The sequence below is a fragment of the Grammomys surdaster genome, unplaced genomic scaffold, assembly GCF_004785775.1.
Source record: "Grammomys surdaster isolate TR1022 unplaced genomic scaffold, NIH_TR_1.0 198, whole genome shotgun sequence".
In the NCBI taxonomy this organism is placed as follows: Eukaryota; Metazoa; Chordata; class Mammalia; order Rodentia; family Muridae; genus Grammomys; species Grammomys surdaster.
In genome coordinates, this window is record NW_021604643.1 from 3,713,589 (window position 1) to 3,737,474 (window position 23,886).

Sequence of the window (23,886 nt, forward strand, 5' to 3'; positions counted from 1 at the left end):
TTAAGCCCCACTCACTAAGAGAAAGAGTGGTCCCTATCACATAGCCTGAATTATGTACATCCTTTTCTCATAGCACTGTCATGTAGCATGGGCCACACACTAATAGACTCTCCATAACTCCTCCTCAAGGACCTTTAAGACAACTAACTTTGTTGTACAGGGCTGATATTTCACCAGAATTCTACCACATTTCTGTTGGCATTAACAACCCTCTTATCTAAAGGGAAGGGAGGTCTCTTAAACCAATGATGGCTCAGTTCAACAAGAAACAGCTGAAGAGATTTTCAATGTCCCTAACCCCTAGACCATCAGTCCTCTTTTCTTCTCTTCCATCCTTCCTTCCTTTCTTTTCTCTTTTTTCTTTCTCTTTTCTTTCTTCCTTCTTTCCTTCCTTCTTTCCTTCCTTCCTTCCTTCCTTTCTTCCTTTTAATAAAAAGGCTGTAAATGTAAATGTCATGCCACATAGGCAAGAAAACAGGGCCCTCTTAGAAACATACTGTCCAAATAACTGAGCCCTAAATGGTCATCGAACTATAGGTAGAACAAGTGACCTGTCTAATGATACCTTTTAACTAAGAGCTATGCCTTTACCCAGAAAGTGTGTGGTGGTTTAAATATGCTTGGCCCAAGGAGTGACACTATTAGAGGAAGTGTGGCCTTATTGGAGGAAGCGTGGCATTGTAGGGGTGGGCTTAGAAAATCTCCTCCTAGTCACATGGGAGCCAATCTTTTCCTGTCTGCCTTCCTTCCGAGATCAAGACATAGAACTCTTGGCTCCTCCAGCACCATGACTGCTCAGACACTGCCTTGATGAAAATGGACTGAACCTGTGAACCTGTAAGCCATCCTCAAATGAATGTTATCTTCTATAAGAGTTGCCTTGGTCATGGTATCTCTTCACAGCAATTGAAAACCTAAGTAAGACACCACTGTCACTTGGTATAAGTCATGAATGCCCCACTCTCCTACCTCTGTCACACAACAGACCATGTATTGACCAGGTTCTCTCTGTCCTCCCACAAGGGACTTTAAAACAAGACTGCTTGTTTTGTCTTGTGGGACTGACACTACATCACAGGTCTCTATTGTGGTACTGTTGACATTGTCTGAAGGACAATTCAACTCAGAGCCTCTTCTCAAACTTCCTAACTTAATGCTTTAAGGAAAATGAGCTTAACTGAAGATCATCATGTTGGCTGAAATGAGTTAGAGTCAGAAAGATAAATTCTCAGTGTTTGCACTCACATATGGAATGTGATATTAACAGCAACAACAACACCAGATACAAAAGTACACACCAGACCATGAAGAGCATGAGACCAGATGAAAGAGAAGCAGATGAAGCAGTAGATTCAGCCAGAAATTTCCAGTCCTATGTGACTCTGGACAAGTCCCTACTATTTTAGCTTTACTTGAGACCAGGAGGTTGACTTGGAAATCTCAATTAAAGTCCATCTTGCGAAAAATTATGTGACAATAATTGATATAATCATTAAATAACATTTCACCTTTTGTGTGAAATTTAGATTTAAAAACAAAGCTGTGAGAATGAAAGGTGGCTTATTTGGAAAGTGGAAGGAACCAGCAGGAAACAGGCAGGGCCAAAGAATTAATGGGGTGAAAATAATCAGAGTACTTCATCACAGGTGTGTGTGTGAATCTTAGAAGGACACCATGTATATTTAATGCACACTGATGTTTCAAAAATTGAGATAAAGTCTTATCATGCAACATAGCTTCATCATGTGATGGCTTCAAACACATGAACTTCATACCTCAGCCTCCCAAGTTCTAGAATTACAGGTATGTGCCAGCATGCTGAAAAACAAGATAAGAAAAAATAACAAAGAAGAAAAAAAATAGAAGAAAATAAATGAGAAGCAAGTAACGTAAATAGCAGGCTGGTAGGAAAAAGACAAAGAGGAGAAAACACAAGGTACATGAAAAGTTTCTATTTGCATTATCCTAATGCTCTGCTTCTCTGGTAAAAGAAGTAAAAGGTGTCTACAGTACATCAAGTATTTACTTGGAAGAAAATTTAAGATGCTATTTTTATGTGACTTTTCCTAGAGAGCTAGCAACAAATGTTTACTTACCCCAGATGAGGCACTGATAATAGGCCAAAGAAAAAATTCCACCCAAGTACAGCCTAGTGAGTTTATTGGAGTAGATTTCAGAAGTGTAGGTAAGGGGAAGACTTACAGGAACTTGCATAAATCAGCAACAGCATCACCAAAAACCCTAGCCTGGATGAATAACAACTTATAAAACTTGCCATCCTGGAGCTTCCTACACAGGTTGACCAGATGGATATTCATTTCTCCTTAGAATCTGTTATATAACCTTATAGATTAAACCTTTAGATTATTGTTGTTGTCAATCCTGGCCATGGAGGGAAAACTGTTGTTTAGTTTTTGTTCTCCCCCCTCCCAGTGGGCAATAATTACTTCAGACATATAAACTAGCCAAGCTTCTGAGAATCTGTTATATAACTGCTTATATAATCTTGTAAAGAGCCTTTGTAGATCTTGTACATTTTAGGAACTTTCTGAATCTTGTAAGTTCTATTTATTTCCTGAGTCTTATGAACTTCTCCTTTCCCCGGAGGGAAAAATGTTTCAATTCAGAGGAAATATCTACACAACACTGCACCCTGTCCAGTGGCTTTTACATTGATTCCTTGCCTTTTTCATAAGATTCCCTTGCTCTTGTAATGGGTGATACAAATGTTTGTTTTTCTTCATCTATTGCTGAGCATTGGACCTAGTGCCTAAAGAGTCACTTATTCTCAGAAGCTTGGCTAGTTTATATGTCTGCAATAATTATTGCCCACTGGGAGGGTGGAGAACAAAAGCTAAACAACAGTTTTCCCTCCATGGCCAAGATTGACAACAACAATAATCTAAAGGTTTAAACACAAATATTTTAGGAAGCCCTTTGACAGGCACATCACGTCAAAATTATAGCAGTTGTTAACTTACTGGGATGGATGACCTAATTAGTCATAGAACTTTCCCCTGTTTACAGTTTCAGTTGTGAGTTCCCTTCTGTGGCACATACCTTGAGTCCAGTCAGAAAACAGTTGGTTGCATCCACAAGAGTTATGCCACTATTGCCCAAGTGGACCCATAGTTTCTGGTAGGTTGGCACCATAGCATGCAAGGTCCATAGGATGGATGATGGACGGCAGGTCCCAATAACCCAAGAAAGTCCATGGCTTTCCAAAACAGCTTTATTGGCATGATGGATGATAGTTGAATCTGAATGTGCACTGCCCACTTAAGCGAGTGTGGGCCAGGCTTAAATAGGAGAGGGGGAAGAGGAGGGCCACTTAATTTAGCTATGCCCTCCGGCCTTTAGGTAACTCATTAATATGGAAATCTCTCGAGGCTGAAGCCTGTAGTCAAGCCCTCTCACTGTGTTAGGTTACACCCCTTTGGGAGGGGCTACATAGATAGCCAAATGTGATTCCAAGGCGCAGGTTAATGGAGATGTAGACCCGTGTCAGGAGTCTGGAATCCAGGGACATGGCAAGATATGTGCTGGATACCTGTTGGGTCTCTGGCTATCTCAAAACCAGTGCTCTACCGGGGAGACCAAATCATCCTTTCAAGGTCCTACAACCAAGCATTTTAATCTCTGAGTCTATGGGAATCATTCTCATGCAAAGCATCACAGACCACCAGAAAGCCCGCCACTAAGAGTGACAATTTACCTATACAGCATTTCCTGACAGCCCACCCTCTCCAGGGCTGAGAGTGACAGAGCCTCAAAGAACAGAGTGTTAATAAAATCCCTGGCTGAACAAAACTGACAGCCACGTCCCTAAAGCATGAAAACAGCAAGTGTGCTGGAAGGTTCACCATGGCAACTGGGAACAAACGGAAACTTCATTACAAGTTTCCCCATCTCTGCATAGAGACCTGTAGATCTGACCTTGAACTTTTGGCAAGCTCACAGTTTTCCCTCTCCCCCATAGGATTTGACAGCTTTTCTCTAATTGGTCTATTTCTTTTTCACCTTATTTACTACATTCTCGAAATTAAGACCCAACTGGCTGGCTTCTTATAAATTTGGACACTTTGTGGTTTTAGTGACAGCCTTTGGAGTCCAGCTTCTGGGGACCCTGACCCTGGATGACTTCTCTCTTTCCAGAGGATGAAACTAGGAGATTAAAGACTGTCTCAAGAGTTGCTGAAGACAGACTTCTCCAAGGCTTCCCTATTCTTGAGCCTTCTGCCCTGAGCAGGGAGTTCACTTAGGCAAGCCTCCAAGACTTCACCTTGGGTTGCAGGAGAGGGAAATCCCCCCTTTCAGAATTGCAGCTTGAGGCTTGAGACTTAATGCTCTGAAGAGCTACAAGATCTCGAACATTTCCCAAAGCTGTAATACTTCCCAGAGCTATAACACTGCTCTGAAATGTAATGGCTGCCTGCCAGCATCTGACTGCTACCAAGGGTTCAAATCCTGCCTGACAATCAGTTGATTTATTAAGCTTGTTGGTCCAACAAGGCTATACCTCCTAATAGTGCTACTTCCTATGTGCCAAGCTTTCAAATACATGAACTTATGGGGGGGGGGCATTCCTATTCAAACTTCCACAGATATCATGACCAAGGAAATTTATAGAAAAAAAGAATTTGTTGGCGCTTATAGTTTCAGAGGGTGAGTCCATGACCATCATGACTAGGATCATGACAGCAAGCAGGCAGACATAGTGTTCGAGAAGTAGCTCAGAAGTCACATCTGATCCATAAGCACAAGGCAGAGAACACTGAGAACTAAATGGGCTTCTAATATTGAAAACTAAAACCTCAAAGTCCACCGCCAGTTGACATGTCTCCTTCAACAACAACACCCTCCTAATCCTTCCCAAGCAGTTTCACCAACTGGTGACCAAGCATTCAGATATATGAGTGTATGGGGGAAGGACAAGAAGATGCCCTTAAATCCAATCTTACAAAAGTGATAGAGGTCTGTAAAGAGGAAATGAATAAATCCCTTAAAGAGATACAGGAAAACAAAATCAACCAAGTGAAGAAAACGAATAAAACTGTTCAAGAACTGAAAAAGAAAATAGAAGCAATAAATAAAACACAAACTGAGGCAATTGTGAAAATGGAAAACCTAGGGAAGAGAACAGGAACAACAGATGCAAGCATCATCAATAGAATACCAGAGATGAAAGGGAGGATCTCAGGCATAGAAGATATGATTGAAGAAATCTATACATGGGTGAAAGAAAATGCTAAGTCTAAGAAGTTTATGACACAAAACATCCAAGAAATCTAGGACACTATGAAAAGACCAAACCTTAACACCTCTTATAGGGGAGCTCGGGAGGGTTACAGGGCAGAGGTCAAAGGTAAATATCTGCTAGGCCGATGAAGGTGTTGAAACTGGGACAGCTTTTCAGAAGATATTCTCCATCAACGTATGAGTGTTGAACCTTTGTGTCCTGGCATTAACCAGTCAGCAGGTGTAGGCCCTTCCTGGGGAGGAAGGCCATTGGCGTGGGAGAGATGGCTCTCTTCTGCCCAGGGTAATGTGCAAAGGGCAACTCATATATAAACCATTGGTTTTATATATCTTTAACTTCTCAGAAGTTGGGGACTGTCTTCATCCTGATGGACAGCTCCCTGCAGCATCCTTCCTATTATCTTTATTTCTTCTTTTTTACTTCTCTCCTTTCTACTTTCTATCTTTTTGCTTGTTTCATGATTGTTATTTCCATTTCCTTCATGAGTCATAAGTAACTATATTCTCAGATCTTTATTTCACGCTCTTGGATCAAATACAGAACTACATTTAATTACTAGGATTAGTTACAACAAGGCAAATTAAGTACTAAGTTCAATTTGTTCAACTCTATTGTGTAAAAGAAATGGTTATGAGCAAATAAACAAGGATTAGTCTAAATATTGTATTTGGAGGACCAGGTGTTCAGGGCAGACAGATACCAGTAATATGAAGCAACCAGGGACAAAAGGAGCAGTCTTTTCTCAGGGAAAGTGCTTCCTGTGGTTCCCACAAGGCTCTCCTAATCCCTGACACATCCCTCACCTCCCATCATGATGACTGACATGCAGCCTCTGGCTCTCCTTATGATGCTCTCAGCTGCTCTCCCTCCTTGCTGCCCTAATGATTCTCATATCAAGAAAAAAACATGATTGACTTTCATTCATTTTTAGTCCAGCGCTCACAGAAGTAGCCTGGGTTTCTAGCCAAGGTAAGCTTTCCCACCATATGGGTGTTAATTACCGACTCATGTTAGCTGATTGATTTAAAGCTAGGACAATTGAACATATCCATGGTTTTCTGCCTGTCCTATGAAATGCCTTTTAATTGCCTGCATAAATGTGTTTAATGGGCTCTTTAATGCTGAAAATAAAGCTTTAAAGTAGGTCATTTGGGAAATTAGAGATTTAAAGATTGAGGTGGAAATTATAGCTGAGTTCAATAGTGATTAAGCACCTAGTTTCTTGAATAATAATAAACATAACATTTGAAATAATCAGAATATTAAATTATATACCTAGTGTGTGTGTCATTTAATTAGGGATCCAGTGAGACAGAAAAATAAATTCAACTAAATATCACTTATTTACAACTGTGTTCAAATATTTTTCCAGATTCTCAGGATGAAATCTCTGAATGAAATTCCCAATGGGGAAAACACTGAGATAGGTGAAGGTGTATTAAAACATCCATGACAGACAGATAAAAGTATTAAAATAACTATGACAACATAGTTTATCTATATTGTTCTCTTTAAGCATCATTAAGCACATCTAGAAATGTATATAGATTAAGAAAGAGGAAGATGGCAATGGCCCAGTGAGGAAAGGCACTTGAAGTACAAGCCTAAGTTTGATCCCTAGAACCCATGTAAGGGCAGAGAGAATTACCTCCGTAAGGTTGTCCTCTGACCTACACACACGCACACACACACACGCACACACACACACACACACACACACACACACATACACACAATGACTTGTGTCAGTCACACACATAAGTCATTCGCTCACACAATCATTAAAATAAAAAAAATGTGCTCATTAAGTTTTCAATGATTGCTGATTTTACAAGTTAATTGCTATCACCTCTGACTAACATCAGGAGAGCAAAAGCATTCTTGGAGAGCAAGACTTTTATTGGTGTCCTCAGACACAAAACAACTTCTGGCATATAGTGACAGGTTGCAACAAATATGCATTGAACGGTGTGATGGTTTGTATATACTTGGACCAGGGAGTGCCACTATTAGAAGATGTGGCCTTGTTGGAGTAGGTGTATCACTGTAGTTTTGTGCTTTAGGATCCTCATCCTAGCTGCCTGGAAGTGAGTATTCTGCTAGTAGCCTCCAGATGAAAATGTAGAACTCCCAGTTCCTCCTACATCATGCCTACCTGGATGTTGCCGTGCTCCCACCTTGATGATTATGGGCTGAACCTCTGAACCTGTAAGCCAGCCCCAATTAGATGTTGCCCTTATAAGAGTTGCCTTGGTCATGGTGTCTGTTCACAGAAGTAAACCCTACCTAAGACAAATAGATAGATGGAAGGATAGCAAAATCAACCAAATGATCATCGAAAGCCTTTGGAATGTGACCAGCCTCAGCCTGTGGACCATATGAGGCCCAACACAAAATCATAAACCTAATTTTTTGGAGGATTGTTTGTTTAACTCAATTGTGTGATTTTCAAGCATTCATTTCATAGATGATAATGTCATAACAGAATGGTATACAGTTGAACATGCATGGGTCATGGGATTAGCTGTGACAGCTTGGAGCTGAGATGGTTAACAACTAATTAAAAGCCAAAATAAGGACTGAGATGAGCATCTGACAGGTGGTTGTTTGTGGGAGAGTTGCACTTTACAGCCCAAGCTGACCTGGAACCCACACTGCTCCTGCACTTGTGTCCCAAGCACTGGAATTGTAGGACTCTACCATCAAGCCCTGCTGAATGTCATCACCCTTGCCATCTTCCTCCTATTCCTCTTCTTCCAGATTTTTTTTTATAAGATTTATCTTTCCTGGTTGTGGTGGTGGACACCTTTAGTCCCAGCATTCTGAAAGAAAAGGCTGGCAGATCTTTGAGCTCAAGGCAAGCCTGGTCTACAGAGGAGTTCCAGACAGCCAGGGCTTGGAAAACAAAGCAAAAACCACAAAACTCCTCCTTCTCCCTCTCTCTCTCTCTCCCCCTCCTCCTCCCTCTTCCCTCTCCCCTTCCCCTTTTACCTCTCCCCCCCACTTTCACCTCTCCCCTCCCCCTTTTAACTCTTTCCTCTCCCCTCCCCCTTTCACCTCTCCCCTTCCCTTCCCCCTCTCCTCCCCCTCCCCTTCCCCTTCTTCCCCCTCCATCTTCCCTCTCCACCTTCCCCTCTCCATCTTCCCCTCTCCCTCTCTCTCTCTCTTTGCGTGTGTGTGTGTGTGTGTGTGTGTGTGTGTGTGTGTGTGTGTGTATGTGTGTGCCTGCTTGTCTATATGTACATGCTGAGGGTAGAGACGTCTGATCCACCTGTGGTTTGAGTTACAGGCTACTATAAGCTACCTATTATGGGTGCTAGGAACTGAATTTGGATCCTTTGAAAGAGCAGTATGTTCTCAAAGCAACTGAGTGATATCTTTATCTCCATGATTTTCTTCTAAGGAAATCTAGAAATGCTTAAATTAATTCATTCAAGTTCAACTCACCTTTAATCTAGAACTTTCTTTTACTTTTTAAGGTCCCAATACCTAGAACTACTATGCCTACTTTACCGTGAAGGCAGGTTTCTACCCAGTCTACTGAATATTTCTCTGCTGTGATTTTTCAAGCTGAGATCTCAGCCATGTCCCTGTATAGTTTGACAGGCATCCAGTCCCTTCCTTACATCCTGCCTACTTACGCTTCAACAACATCAGCTATGTATGACCTCTGCAGTCTTGCAGAATGCCAGACTGTGACTACATATCTTTTGAGAAAAAGCCATGGAAGAGATTTTTTTTTATTTGTCTTCTTCTTCCTTCTCCTTCTCCTTCTCCTTCTCCTTCTCCTTCTCCTTCTCCTTCTCCTTCTCCTTCTCCTCCTCCTCCTCTTCCTCCTCCTCTTCTTTTCTTCGTTTTCTTCTCTTCCTCCTCCTCTTTCTTTTTCTCCTCCTCCTCTATCTTTCTTGTTCTTCTTGTTTCTCTTCTCTTCTTGATTTCCTCCTCTTCCTCCTCTTCCTCCTCTTCTTCCTCCTCCTCCTCCTCCTCCTCCTCCTCCTCTTCCTTGCAACCAAAACCAACTTTGATCAGTTTTATGAAATCTTTCCATTTTCCTCAAATATCATTAGGAGCTTCCAGACTTGCACACTGAATATGCATCAGTTTTGGCCATGAACATATTACAACATAATTGATTCTAAAGTCTTCCTCCATACAGACTCAATGTTCCTTGAAAGAGAATATGTCTCTATATCTAGATATAACCAAATTCAATAGGTACTTGACAAATATCCATTGAAGTACAAATTGGTCTAGATTTATGAATGATTTATATCTGATATATTTTGAGGGGAGATTAGAATTGGCCATTTATTCTTAAGGGGATGTTACCCAACACTTGAAGTAGGGGAAATCTTTTTTGTATTGAAGCACTGCAGATGTTCTCTTCCAGATCATCTTCCTCACTCTGCCATTACAGTCTGTATTTTCCCATTAGATTAAACCATGGGAAACTGATGAGAAAAATATTATAACCTAGGGAACTCAATACTATCATTTGACCTAATCTCATAGTGTCAAAGAAGCATATCCTGCAGATAGTGGCAGGCAAGGTAAAAGGCAGGAGACAAAACTTAGGTTTTATTCAGGAGAGAAATAAGTCATCCAGAATCCTGATAGGGATATAGAGAATGTGAGGGTTGTAAGGGTTATGTCCATCAAACAAGACAAAGCTCCAGGGAAACAACAATGGATGGAAACTATACCTGTGGTCTGCCACGGAACCAGAAAGGACGAAATGAGTAGGAATATGCTGCTTGTAAATGGAAACCATACCTTTTGTGGACAGCTGTGTCCCAGAAACAAGGGGAAAGAGTAAGCTGGGTTGCATGTGCAAATGCATCAGGGAAACCTGAAGTCCAGAAATGTTCTTCTTGTTATTGTTGTTTCCTTTATTTATTGTTGTTTTGAGTATTTTGCTATTTCAAGTATTTTGAAAACTAAATCACAACTATGAAGGTTTTACTATATAATCTGTTTTATAGTTCATCCTTGAATTGTAGTACACCATTTTAAAAGAGTTTTAGGAAGGCAAGCATAGCATACTCTCCTAGCTTATATGTGTATCAAAGCAACATGAATGGCTCCATTCATTTTCTTTTACTCATATACAGTTTGCAAGATTCCATCTCTCCCCTCCTTTTCTCTTTCCATCATTTCTTCTTTTGAATTTTTTTCCTTTATTGGCAAAAGAAATACGTGGCTAATTAAACAAATTCAATGATCAAGAGATATGAAAAAGACTTTGCCAAATTCCCTTAATCATGTCACCTGCAGACAGACTATTATTTTCTAGCACAATTCCCCTCTAGCTTTTCTATTCAAATACATCAAGATGACAAGTGCCTGAGCCTCCTGCATATAAAAAAAAAGTCAGACATTGGCTTCATTTTTCTACCAATCTTTTTAACTCAAATGTTTTAAAATTGATATGATTATTAAAATGGGTATAATTTAGATAATAATTCATTTATTAAGGATAGTTAATGCTGTTTCCTACATTCCTTTATTATAAACTTATACACATGCTAACTTTTTTAAAAAGTACAACAGATTTGTACATAAATTCCTATTCCAGCTGTTTGATTTTTATATTCTTGCTTAATTTATTTTCATCAGTCTCTTTATTTTCATCGGTTTCTTTAATTACAAGTCAGTGATCACATCTGCTTAAAATTGTCCTTTTAAACTTTTCTGCATATGAATTGTCCACTGTAATATCTAGCTCAGAGTATAATTTAATACATGACATGTTAAAAATAATTTGATAGAAACAGACTCTTAGTTGGAGACAAAATACAAATTATTCAACTCTTTAAAAAAACCCTGATTTATTTTTAAAGTTTTAATAAATGCATGCAGTGTATCTTGAGCATGCTGTCCCGAGTTGGTTCCACTTTTCCTCCCTCCTTTTCCCTCCCCCACTTCAGTAGTCTTCATTCTTCCCTAGACAGTTTCGCTTCTATTTTATGTAATTTGTACATCTGTGATTATGATTGTATTTATCAACATAAAATCTAGGAATGACAGTGCAGGAACACAGAAGATAATTGCCCAAGCCTGGCTTAATTTGCTGAATAGGATCATTTCTAATTGTATACATTTTCCTAAAAACAACATAATTTTATTTTTCTGTGTGGCTAAAAAAGATTCCAGTGTGTATAGAAGGCACATCTGCCTTAATCAATTCCTCTATTGCTGGATACCTCAGTTGTTCCAAAACTTAGCTATTATGAGTAATGCTGCAGTAAACACTGGTATATGAAAGACTCCCCAGAACCAAAAATAGACTCGGGTACAACTTGACCCCCAAAGACACTCCAGAGACTCTTGCTGTATTACTCTTGCTGTAATAACATAAGTCAGGTTCTTTTTAATATACGAAGCTTTGGGTCGAAACGTGTCTCACATAAGAGACAGAGGAATCGACCCTGAGATCTAACAGTTCAGGGTTTTTATAGACAAAGGCTGGGGAGAGGAGAAGGTTGTGGGTAATCACACACAATTGGTTGTTATAAATGTCTGTAATATGTGTAAGCAGATCTCAGGCAGAGGTTTGACAAATCTCATGAGAATAGTCTCTGGTCCCTGTGGCCTTGGGACCCAGTGTGAATGTTTATCTGAGCCAACAGACCATCTGGCTGAATCTAATTTACAAGTTCTTGGGATCTCTAGTGGGAGTTTCTCCAGAGGAGGCTAAGTCAGACACCACGGGAACAGATTCTTGTAACACTCAACTGACCTTTGTTTCCCTGTTCTGCATCTCCTGTAACGGCCTAGGGTTAGCAAGTTAGCTGACCTGCAATTTTATACTGCAATACTATTTGTATTCCTGTTATATTATTTAACTAACCTAAAAAAAAAATCTTTTCAATATACAAGTATCTCCAGGATGCACTGACTTGGAGTCTTACATTCCTGCCACCAGGAATGTATGTTACCTTTGACCATGTCCTTGCTGTGTTTTTTTTTTCTTTTTCAAATGTGTATTTACTTTTTTTATGTTGGAGCCTTACATTCCTGACACCAGGAATGTATGTTACCTTCTGACCATGTCCTTGCTGTGTTTTTTTTTTTCTTTTTCAAATGTGTATTTACTTTTTTCATGTGTATGTATGTGTCTCATGTTTGTGTGCCTTGTGTCTGTGGGTGCCCACAAAGGCCAGAAGAGGGTACGGGATCCCCTGGAGCTGGAGTTATAGGCAATTGTGAGCTCCCTGATGTGGGTGCTAGGAATCAAACTTTTTCATACCCACTCCTTTGCAAGCAGTCTTAATGCTGAGTCATTCTTCTAGCTCCCGGTGTTTGTTTTCCTGATTACTGCCATTCTAACTGGGGTAAGAAGAAACCTCAATGTAGTTTGAAAATGTAAATGTCGATAATATTTCCACAGATTAAGGGTTGGAATGAGAATTGTACCCAAGCTGCGCAAATACACAGATTGGGATGAGCCCAGAGCATTTCTTTCCAGGGCCTAGGCCTGGAGAAGCCTCCATACAATCGTATCTAGGCCTAGAATGTTTCAGCCTCTGAGACTTGCTGCCAATAAATTCATCCTTCCTAGTTCTTTCTGATCTCTGGCTGGCTGGTTCAACTTAGCTGTTTGGGTTCAAACTCCCCTCCAAGCTGACTGATTCACTCTGGCTTCTCTTGGCTTCTCACTGAATTGCTCTACTTGTCCTTACACTAACTCTGGTAGTTTGTCCTAATCTTCTGACTCTTTCTTATTCTCTGGCTTCAACTGCCTCTGCATGAACTCATGAACAAACTCAACTCAACTCCACTGCACTGCACTGCACTGCACTCATCCCTATCCACTCTACTACACTCCACTGAACTGACTCTGCTCTCTCTGCACTGTTCTTAAATAGCTTCCCTTTCCTGTGCTGCTCTCATGAGGGTTGGGAGTATTTTATCTCTGATTCTTTGTTAAATCTTTTTCTGGTTTGTCACTTTGTCTGCCCCTCAATTAAATGTCACTTTCAAACTTGGCTGCTTCCTTCTACAAACTAATGTTACTTTAAAGGTGTGTACCAAGGACATCCCTATATTCTAGCCACAGAGATTACAGTTGTGTGGCGTGGCTGCATTCCAGCTGGATCATACAGACTTATGTCTTTGGATGAGATCCCTTGCCAGAGCAGCCATGTTGCTAGATTAAGATTCCTCTACAGTAGGTAGTTTGTTTTGAGACAATGTCTCATGTACATCACGTTGGTCTTAATTTCCTAAATCTAGAGAAAGATGATCTTAGACTTCAGATCCTGCTGTCTCTACCTTTTCAATGCTAGGATTACACTAGCATTCAAAAATTAATCAGGTAATACATGTAGACTCATGGGCTTTGTGCATGCTAGCCAAGTACTCTACTAAATGAGCTGCATGCTTCACTCTCTTTGTTAGGGTTTCTATTGCTGTGAAGAGACACCATGACCACTACAACTCTGATAAAGAAAAACATTTAATTGGGGCTGGCTTGTAGTTTCAGAGGTTTAGTCCAGTATTATCATGGCAGGAAACATGGCAATTCGGAGGCAGACACAGTGCTGGGGAAGGAGCTGAGAGTTTTATATCTTGATCCACAGGCAGCAGGACATTGACTGTCACATACTGGCCAGACTTGAGCTTATAGGACTCCTAAAGTGCATTCCCAGTGATAAACTTCCTCCAATTAGGCCACACGTACTCCAACAAGGCCACACCTCCTAATAGTGCCTCTCTCTATGTGCGAAGCATTCACACACATGAGTCTATGGGGGTTATTCCTATTCAAATCATCACACCCTCAATATGGTTTTGATTTGCATTTCTCTGATTGCTAGTGAGGTTGAACATTTTTTTCATGTGTTTATTAGCCATTTGTATTTTACCTTTTCAAATTTACTTGAGGTTAATTCTATTGGTATATTTATTGTTAGATTTCTTTAGGTGTTTGAATTCTCTATATTTTCTAGACATCAGTCTTTTGCCAGATGTGGTTTTAATTGGCAATTCGACACATTCTACAATCACATGACAAGAGAGTCTCAATAAAAGATTGTCTTCATCAATTTGACTTGTAGGAATTCCTGTGAGGGATTGTCTTTATTTTAATTGATGTGGGAAGACCCAACCTAAAGTTTGATGTCACACTTCCCTGGACTCGGGTCTTGCCTTGTATAATAGAGGAGACAGTGAGTTGTGGAAAGCCCAGATCCATTCGTTTCTCTTTGACTGTAGATGTGACTAGCTGTTTGAAATTCCCTGATATAATTGACTGTAACCTGGGGTTGTGAGCTAAAACAAACCCTGTCTCACATGTTGCTTTCATTAGGGTATTTTATCACAGCAACAGAAAAGAAACTAAGACAGATGTATAGCTAACCAAAATTATCTTCTATTTTGTAAGCTGTTTCTTCACTTATTTGTTTTCTTTGCTGTGCAGAAACCTTTTTAATTTTTTATCTATTTTTGTCTGATATATTCTGAGTCTTTTAAAATTTTCATGAGGTTCCACTTGTCAATTGTCACTTGTCAATTGATTTCCAGAGTGACTTTTTTTTTTAAACTGTACTTTTCCCTCTAGCAGTTCAGAGTTCCAGATCTTACATTAAGACTCTTGACCCTTTGGAATTAATTTATGTATAAGGTGAGAGAGAATATCCCACATGTGGATGTTCAGGCTTCTGAATATCACTTGTTGAAGAGGACTTCTTTTGTTCAATGTGTATTTTTTGACATCTTAGTCAAAAAATCAAATGGTTATTTCCATGTGGGTTCATATGTATGTCTTCTATCTTACTATGTTAATTCATACATCTGTTTTTGTGCCAGTGCAATTCTGTTTTTATTACTCTGTGACAGAACTGCAAGCTAATTCAAAATTAGGAATTATTCCTTTTGCTCAGGAGTATTTTGTATTCCTGGGGTATTATAGCTTCCATACAAATTGTAAGATTGCTTTTCTGTTAAAATGACGGAGTTCTGATGAGAATTGGGTTTGATCTGTAAATTGTTTTTAGTAAGAAACCTTTTTCACAATATTCATTCTTCTAAATTATGAGCATGAAAATTCTGTCTTCTAGGATCTTTTTCAATTTCTTCCTTCAGTGTTTTCAGTGTAGTGGTCTTTTGGTTCCATTGTAGAGTGTGTGGATGTGCATGTGCACATGTATGGTCCAGGCGGGTACAGGTGAGGTGCTTGCCTGTGCACTCACATGTGGAAGTTTCTGTGACACTCTAACTTTTTTTGAGATAGGATCTTTCACTGAAAATGGACATTGTCATTTTGGTAGGCTAGCTGGCCAGTGAGCCATTAGAATCCATCAGCCTCTGCCTTCCCAAGCACTGGAATTACAGTGCTGCCATATTGGGGTTTTTAACTGGGGGTAGGGGGTAGGTTTATGAACTCACGTCTTCACTTGACCCACTGAATCATTTCACAGTCCCTGTTATTTACTTTTCAGCATTTCGGCATAGTGTCATGTTGGTGAGCGTTCATCAGTTCTAAGAGTTTTAATTGAGTTTTGACATTTTCTTTTTTGAGTTTTTCATTTTCTTTTTTTGTTTCCTTTTGCCGCCCCTTGCTTTACTGCTGTAACTAAGATTTCAAAAACTGTTTGTCTTAGTCCTTATTCTGTTGCTATGAAGAGATATCATGAGCAAGGCAACTGTTATAAAAGAAAGGATTTTGTTGGGGCTTGCTTGCAGTTTCAGAGGGTTAGTCCATGGTCATTAAGGAGGAAACAAAGCCACAGGCAGGAAAGCATGGTGCCAGAGAAGTAGCTGAGAGGTTTGTATTCTACTCCACAGAAGCAGGCAGACAGGAGAGAGGAAAGGGGAGAGAGTAGAGATAGACAGACAGACAGACAGAAGACAGACAAAAACTGGAGCCTAGAGCATGACTTTTGAAACCTCAAAGTCCACCCTTAAATACACATTATCTCAAACAAGGTCACACCTATTCCAACAAGGCTACACCTCCTAATTCTTTCAAAAGTTGATTAACTAGGGACTAGGTTTGCAAATATATAACCTGTTGAGTACTCCCAAGGGGAGAGTGGGCATGCTTCTCTTATTTGTGGTTTTAGCAAAAATGATTTGAGGATTTTCTTCCCCCATTTAGTATAAGCCTGGCTATGAAAGGGCCTTATAATTTCTATTTAACCTCAAAAAAGAGTGTAAATGTCTAACATAATCGGTGAAGAATTAAAATTTTATTTAGAAATTAATTTGGTAGCCATACAATATTGAAACAAAACAGTGAAGTCAAATTTATATTTATTATCACATAGTTGCAATCAACTAAGACTTTCCTTACTTCTACATGAGATATAATTCTACCTGAGAAACATAAAATGGTTCAAGGGAGAAAAAAAGCCCAAGCAGTAAAAAATTAATTAAAATGTCATAGATTAATATTATTAATGTTGGACTTCTAATTTGAAGTTTAGTTTAAAAGGTATCTCAAATTTATTTTATAGAAATAAGAATTTATGTGTATACACATAAGTTGGTGATTATAGACAGGAGTGGTGACACAAACTAAACAAATTTAGAATCCTCAAGCTCGGGAGGCAGAAGCAGGTGGACACTGTCAGCCAAGGATACATAATTGGACCCTATTAAAATTATATTATTATTAAAAATAACAGTAAATTTTAAAGGTGATTGCTTCAATTCAAAGTAGTGGAAGGAGTTTCTCTACAGCATTCCACTAGATGGTGCTCTTTTAACCTCCAGGAGGGAAGATGATCTGCAGCAGTTTGAATCAGTAACTGATGTCTAATTTAACATTTAATGAAACCAAATTAGTGGATCTGACTCAGAATCTTCTAAGATATGAAAAGGAGAATAGACAATTTGAGACTAAATATGGTAGTTCATTGAGTGGCTCTCCTGAGCAGCAACAGCTTATTACTTCCAGGCAGAGATTCTGGAAATATGTTCCTTTGGAAATACTTTTATGTCTTATCAACAAAGGGGAGTTCTTAACATTAATAGATATTGCTTTATAACTGATCTTTGAACTAGCAAAACATATTAACAGTATTCATGAGGTTCAAATATATCAATAGCATTTTATGTAATTATGAATTTATTTTTTATGGCTGACATTGCACATGAATTCCTTATAAAGGGCAAAAGCTACCTCTACATGCTGTAGACTTTCCCCCCTTAAATTATCATAGAGGAAGGAACATGGACAGGGAAAGGAAATTGAGATTGCTGTCAATATTCAAAAGTGCAAATCAGCAGAGAGTTCATTTCTGGGAGATCTTTCATCTGCATAAATTAATATTGACCCAACCGTGGAAGCCGGTGAGACCAAATGAACAAGGTAGTCAGTATTGATCGTGGGTTCCGTTCACAGTGGGCTACTGAGCATCGTGCTCTTTGCCACCAGACAATCAGAATGAGTTTTACTATTTCCGATGGAAGGCCTATCTTCCTCATTGTTTATTGACCCACTTCAATTTTCTCTTTGACCCATTCTTGATTCCCCAAGTCCCTGACTCTTGGACTTTTTACCTATTTATATACTGGCGGTCACTTTCACTTTTTTAGATAAATGTCTAGGCTTATAATTGCTTGTTTGTACAGACACGCTTGCTTAGATTTTGCAGAAATGACCTAACTTTTTCAGAGAGGTTATAGCATTTCACATTCTCGTTTTTAGTATATGAATGACCCTGATTCTCAATAGTTTCACCAGCATTTTGAGATTATCACTATCTTTAAAAATTCACTGATGGGTTAAATTATGGACAAATTTTCATGTATGATAGCAGCTTTGATTTTCCCTTCCCCAGTTGTTAGTGATGGTGAACAAGATTTATTTTTGCATTTATATTCTGTTTTTGCAAAAATATCTGCTCAGATCAAGTTTTTAGGCAGACTTTTGAGATTTCAAATCCAATTCCATATCAGTTCTCCAGTGAGGTTTGGACTGTGCTTATGTATGTCTCTTGGCTCTGATTCTGGAGAGAATATTTTCAGGTAGTTTCCCAAAGAGCTTATCAAACAACATATGATGCAATAACAATTGTGGCAAATTCTTTTTTCTCAGTTAGAAGAACAAATTTATACCTAGCATTAAAAATTTCAACTTCAAGAAAAGCATAGAAAATAGATGTTGTTGAAAGCCCTATCATCTAGAGATAACTATGGTTAGTTAACCTTTGGTGAATATATTCCCAGACTTTTGTATTTTCTGTACAATCAAAATAAGCTGACAATTTATGATGCTATTCTGTACTTTCTCCCAAGATAAGATTGATAACCTCTCATTTTATATATCTTTTTTTTCATTTTAATTCCTGCGTTGTTAACCTTGTGTATGCATGCATACGTTAATTTACCTAGCTTCTCTACTAATGAATATTAGGTTTGCTTCTCTAAGCAAAGGTTTAATAAATGTTCTTATAAGGATAGGGTTTTTTTTTCATAATTCTTCTCTTAGCTCAAATCTCTGGGAGGATTGATAATCCAAAATTCATGCACTTACATGCATGATCGTACACATACACTAATATATGCACACACAGATGTATCAGCTTGTAGGGATTTACAAGCTGGCATTTAGAAAGATTGTGTTTAGTTAGAAACACTGTGTTTACCGTCAATATTGGCTGTAAGATTCTTTTCTCCTTTGCTTGCCCTTCCAATGAGCTTTTTAAAAATGGAAGCAATAAGTCAAAGTTATTATAAGTTATTATTTTTATGTGACTTTGGAAAAATTCCTAATACCTCAGTGTCACTGAGACCATGAAGTTGACTTAGAAACTCCATAAAGGCCCTTCAAAAGAAAAACTATGTGAAACTATGTCAAATAATCCAGGTGTGGTGACAATTGCCTTTATTCCCAGCATTTGAGAGGTAGAGGTAGAGGCAGGCAAATACATCTCCATGAGTTTGAGGCTAACTCCATGCACAGAGTTCAGGAATATATAGTGAGACCTTGTCTCAAAACAACAAGCCCCAACAAGCCCCAAATATCCTCAGAACTTGTGACTGTCATCCTAGCCAAGCATCCTCCATCTTGTGGAAGTCCAGCTGTAGCTGGTAGAAGGGTGTATTTTGCTGCACTACTACCTGTGGTATGCGTGAACTGCACATGGCCTCAGAGATGGACTAGAACAGTGGCTCTCAGCTTTCTTATTGCTGAGACCCTTTAATACAGTTCCTCGTGTAATGGTGACTCCTAGCTATCAAATTATTTTCGTTACTACTTTATAACTCTAATCTTGCTACTGTTATGAATTGTAAAGTAAATATCTTTCTTTTCCAATGGTCTTAGGAAAAAGTAAACATCTTTCTTTTCTAATGGTCCCCTGTGAAAGGTTCATTCAGGACCCTTGGGGTGGATACCCACAGGATGAGGATTAGGGCTGTGGATGGGAAAGAGTAGAGGAGTGGGGCTCCATCTATGAAGCTACTATGGAAAAGCTTTCATCCCTGTTGGGTAAGTACTTCCCACTCCCCTAACTAACTCCTTAGCTACGCTCTTTAAGGAAGCCCAACAAACTCATTGGTTCTCCAAAGTGAACGTTGGTGGAACCATGCCTTCATTTGTCCTTGGGGACCCTAGGAGAAGCAATACAGTGGTTTATATCTTCCCTGAGATGAAATTTTAGCAATAGGCTCAAAGAGATTACTCAGTGACGAATACCATTTGCTTCAGAGAACCTGAGTTCCATCGCTAGCATCCACCCACATGGAGGCTCACAACCTCCTGTAACACCAATACCAGGGAGCTATTCCTGAGGGTATCAGGCAAGGATGTGGCGCACAAATGGACAGACATGCAACCAAAACATTTATACACATACATGAAATTTTAAATTGTGTTAAATAAAAATTTATATGTTTAGAATCTCCACAGAAAATTAATGAAAACAGAAGAGGTCTATTTGGGAAAAAGGAAGGGAATCAGTCAATAAAAAGGACAAGAAAGGGTCATGGGTGATAAATGACCAAAAAATATACACATATATCAAGATGTTATAATGAAGCCCATTATTTTGTAAAATATATGCTAACACATATAGAAAAAAAGCTAAAAAGAGATTACACTACTTTTGCTTGCTTTTTTCCAAAGGCCAATCTTAAGTCCATAAATTTGAGATACTTGATGACTATGCACAAAATGCACTAAGTGCCAAATCAGGATTTGCCTGCCATGCGGAGAGAAAAAGATGAAAGTGTACTGCTGCCTCTGAAATTCTCAGAGGATTAATGTAGGCTAAGTCCCACATCTGTCTTGTGACCTCAGGACTTTGGGACTAATTTTCTATAAGTCCAAGAGTGGAGGACGCTCTACTTATTTTAGGTCGTACACTATGGTAAGGGGTGTCTTAGTTCTTGGCAGGCTCTGTGTTGTCTCAGGACTGGCTCAAACGTGCAACTCTTTAACATGATTAGTGGCTTCCACATAATTGATTTGACCGAAAAAGGTGTCAAGAACAGTTGCACATTAAGAACTTGGAATTTATCTCCCAGCTTTACTCTCCCTTGCCCCTCCTCAGCACAGATTCGCAGCAGAGGAAGTTAAGTGAAGGCACCTGAAGGGCCAATTCACATCCTTGCCAGGAGCCAGGAGCACCTCAGGAGGCGCCCAAGCACCAAGGCTGGCCGAACCTCACAACTGGTAATAATGGGGAAAGCGCCCTGGGAAACTGCTTCAAGAAACTTCCCACAACCTCGCACCGAGACTTACACCCTCTTGTCTTTGGATCCTGCAACCTTAGTTTTCTCTTTCGTAAGGGGCGTTCCTGTCGGTTAGCACCACGCCCCGCCACCCGGCGAAAGTTCGCGGCTGGTACAGCAGCGGAGGGTCATCCCGGGGCGGGGTCTCCAGAGCGCCGCGGGTGTTCTGTTGCTAAGCGACAGACAGGAGGCGGGGCCGGCGGGAGAGGCGCGGCCGGCGGGAGAGGCGCGGGGTTCCGCTCGCGGGCAAGGGCGGGCCCGCGGCTGCGCAGCTGTTCCTCGCTTTAGCTCCCGGCCGCGCCTCCACTTCCGCGTCGGTCACGCCCCCACGCGCAGTCCTAGCTGCGCACGCGCGGTGCGAGCGGCTACCTTCCTTCTGTGGGGCTCGCGGTCGGGCTGGGAGACCCGGCAGCACCGGCGCCGTAGCTAGAGCGGGCCGGGAGCCGGTAAACCAAGCCGTCTCGAGGGAAGAGCAGCGCGGGTAGTGCCGCGGTGCCCTCCGCGGCAGAGGAAAATGGTATTCGAGTCGGTGGTCGTGGACGTGTTGAACCGGTTCCTGGGAGACTATGTGGTGAACCTGGACGAGTCCCAGCTCTCCCTGGGCATTTGGAAAGGTAACGGGGTCGCCGCTCCAGTGTCGCGGGAGACGGCGGCGCAGTTTCTGGTGGCTTCGGTCCGTGGCCAGCACGGCGCCGCCACCTGCAGCTGCCCGCCTCGCCCTTCAAGTTATGTAAAGCGGGGCGGCGGTTCCAGGGCGGGCGGCGCGAGCCGTGAGGTTGGGGGAGGCGTGAGCTGAAGCCTCGCGTCCCGGTGGGGCCGGGTGCTAGTGACCCTTGGCCTCTGCTGGGCAAGGGAGTCATCCCTGGCAGTTTCGCCCTGGGCTGTCAGGAAGGCTCCAGCGAGCCCACGGCGAGTCGCACGCCGACTTGCACGTGAAGGCCAGGCGCTGTCCGCGAAGACACCCTTCGTCCCTTCCCTACTACACTTCACCGTGCTTTCTAGGCGAGTTCGGGCCGCTGAACGTGGACTTGGGTGTTGCTTAGCTGGGGTAGGCAAATGACAGGGGGAATAAAAGGAAAGGAAAGCCCGTTTCAGAGTATCTCAGAGTTACTTACGTTTTCAGGTCGCAGCCTGACTAGGTGGGACTGTGAGTGTTTGTGGGCTCGAGTAAGACGTGAGTTTAAAAAAAAAAAAAGAATGAAAAGAAAATGCAGAACAGACGGTCAAAATGTAAATTGGGCTTTCAGTTTCTCGGAGGACCTGAAGGAGACATGACAAGCACTCCTCTCTGTTGCTTAGATGGGAAGGGCTGCGTCTACCCCTTTACTGCAATGCCTTATTTTTAGTGCTTCCATCTGTTTTGTATCACGCTCTTGTTTATTTTAAGTAGCTATTAGCAATTAGAGACCTTTTTGAAACGAACGTTCCAGGCCGAAGTTAGGGTTAATTATTTGTGTAAATAGTGTGTGCATTCTCTGATATGTACTTACTTAAAGCTTTCTAAAAATTCTCCTTTATCTTGAACCTTCTCATTTTTTAAATAATGAAATAATAATAAAGTAATTTAGTTTTATTAAACAAACGAGCCCTCATGTGTTAGTTACCTTCTTCTGTGATAACGTGGGCAAACGTTGATCTGTAAGTGCTAACACAGCCTCTTTGAGATCCGATGTTTGCAGGTTGCTTAATCTGTGCTGCTCCTCAGTTGCAGAGTGAGAATAACAAAACTCAATAGCTCAGAAAAATGCCTTAAAGAATATCTGAGCTGGGACCTGGAGAGACGGCTCAGTGGTTAAAAGCACTGGCTGCTTTTGTAGATGACTTGGTCCAAGTCCTAGTGCCCTGTCCACATGATGGCTTGCAATCATCTGTAGCTGCAGTCCCAGGGCGTCTCTCTTTCTCTTCTGACTCTGGGGGCCGCTGCACACAAGCATGTAGTGCAGACACACACAAGCAAAACACTTATACACACAAAATAAAAATACAAGAGAAATAAAAAGAACAAGAAAAAATTACTTGAACAGTGGTTTGATTTGTAGTGAAATGTTTCTACATTTAAGATACAGGTTGTAGACTATAATTTACCAAATTTATGTATTTAAAGTCTACCTAGAATAAAATTGAGTCCTGTGTATAGTTTTGTTTTAATAAATGTTAAGAATGTTTCAACTATCCCAATAATGATACAAAAAGTCTACAAGCCTAGGAAATCCCCTCTTCTATTTCTCTGTAATTGATTCTTCCTCAAGTGGCAACTACTTATCTGTTTACAATCTGCTAATTTGCTCTTATTTTTAAGAGTGTTATAAATGGAATCCTTTGGCTATATAGCTTTTTCTTTTTGAGATATGGTTTCACTATGTAGCCCTGGCTGGCCTGGAACTTAGAATCTTCTTGCTTTGGTTCCTGAGGGCAGGAGTTAAAGGCCTGTGCCATCACACTTAGCTTCTGTGTAGTGTCTTGAGTCAGGCTTCTTAACAGAATGCAGAGAAGTCATCCATGGATCATCCACGTACTGCATGCATCACCTTGTCCTGCCGTTCCCGCACTTCTGAGTGGTGGTTCACTGTATGGCTGTTATAAACATAGGTCTGCCAGTTTTGCAGTATTTCCTTTTTGGCAGTTAAAAGGAAAGCTGCATTAGGTTTTCATGTGAACATAAATTATTTCTTTGGAGTAAATACCTAACAGTGAATGTGAGTGGTAAGTAAATTTGTAACTTGATGAGAATCAAAGTGATTTGGTTAAGGTCTGATTGTGTCTCCAAAAGTTCTATGTTGGAAGCTTGGCCCCTAGACTGGTGATGATAAGAGGTGCTGGGTCTTTTAGAAGTAGGCCTAACAAGTTATAGTGGCCTCTCACCGCAGCTTTCAGTTTCTTTTTGTGAGCTTAATATCTCTCTCTCTCTCTCTCTCTCTCTCTCTCTCTCTCTCTCTCTCTCT

At 40.6% G+C, this 23,886-nt stretch overlaps 1 protein-coding gene across 1 annotated transcript in view; it reads left to right on the forward strand.

Annotated features, from left to right (window-relative positions):
* The first annotated feature begins 21,307 nt into the window (after positions 1-21,307).
* Positions 21,308-23,886, forward strand: part of Vps13a (vacuolar protein sorting 13 homolog A) — a 195,495-nt gene continuing 192,916 nt past the window's right edge. Inside the window, exon 1 of the mRNA XM_028770191.1 lies at positions 21,308-21,558. Coding sequence (XP_028626024.1) covers positions 21,459-21,558 — 100 coding nt within the window. The 5' untranslated portion in view covers positions 21,308-21,458. The remainder of the gene's footprint in view (positions 21,559-23,886) is intronic.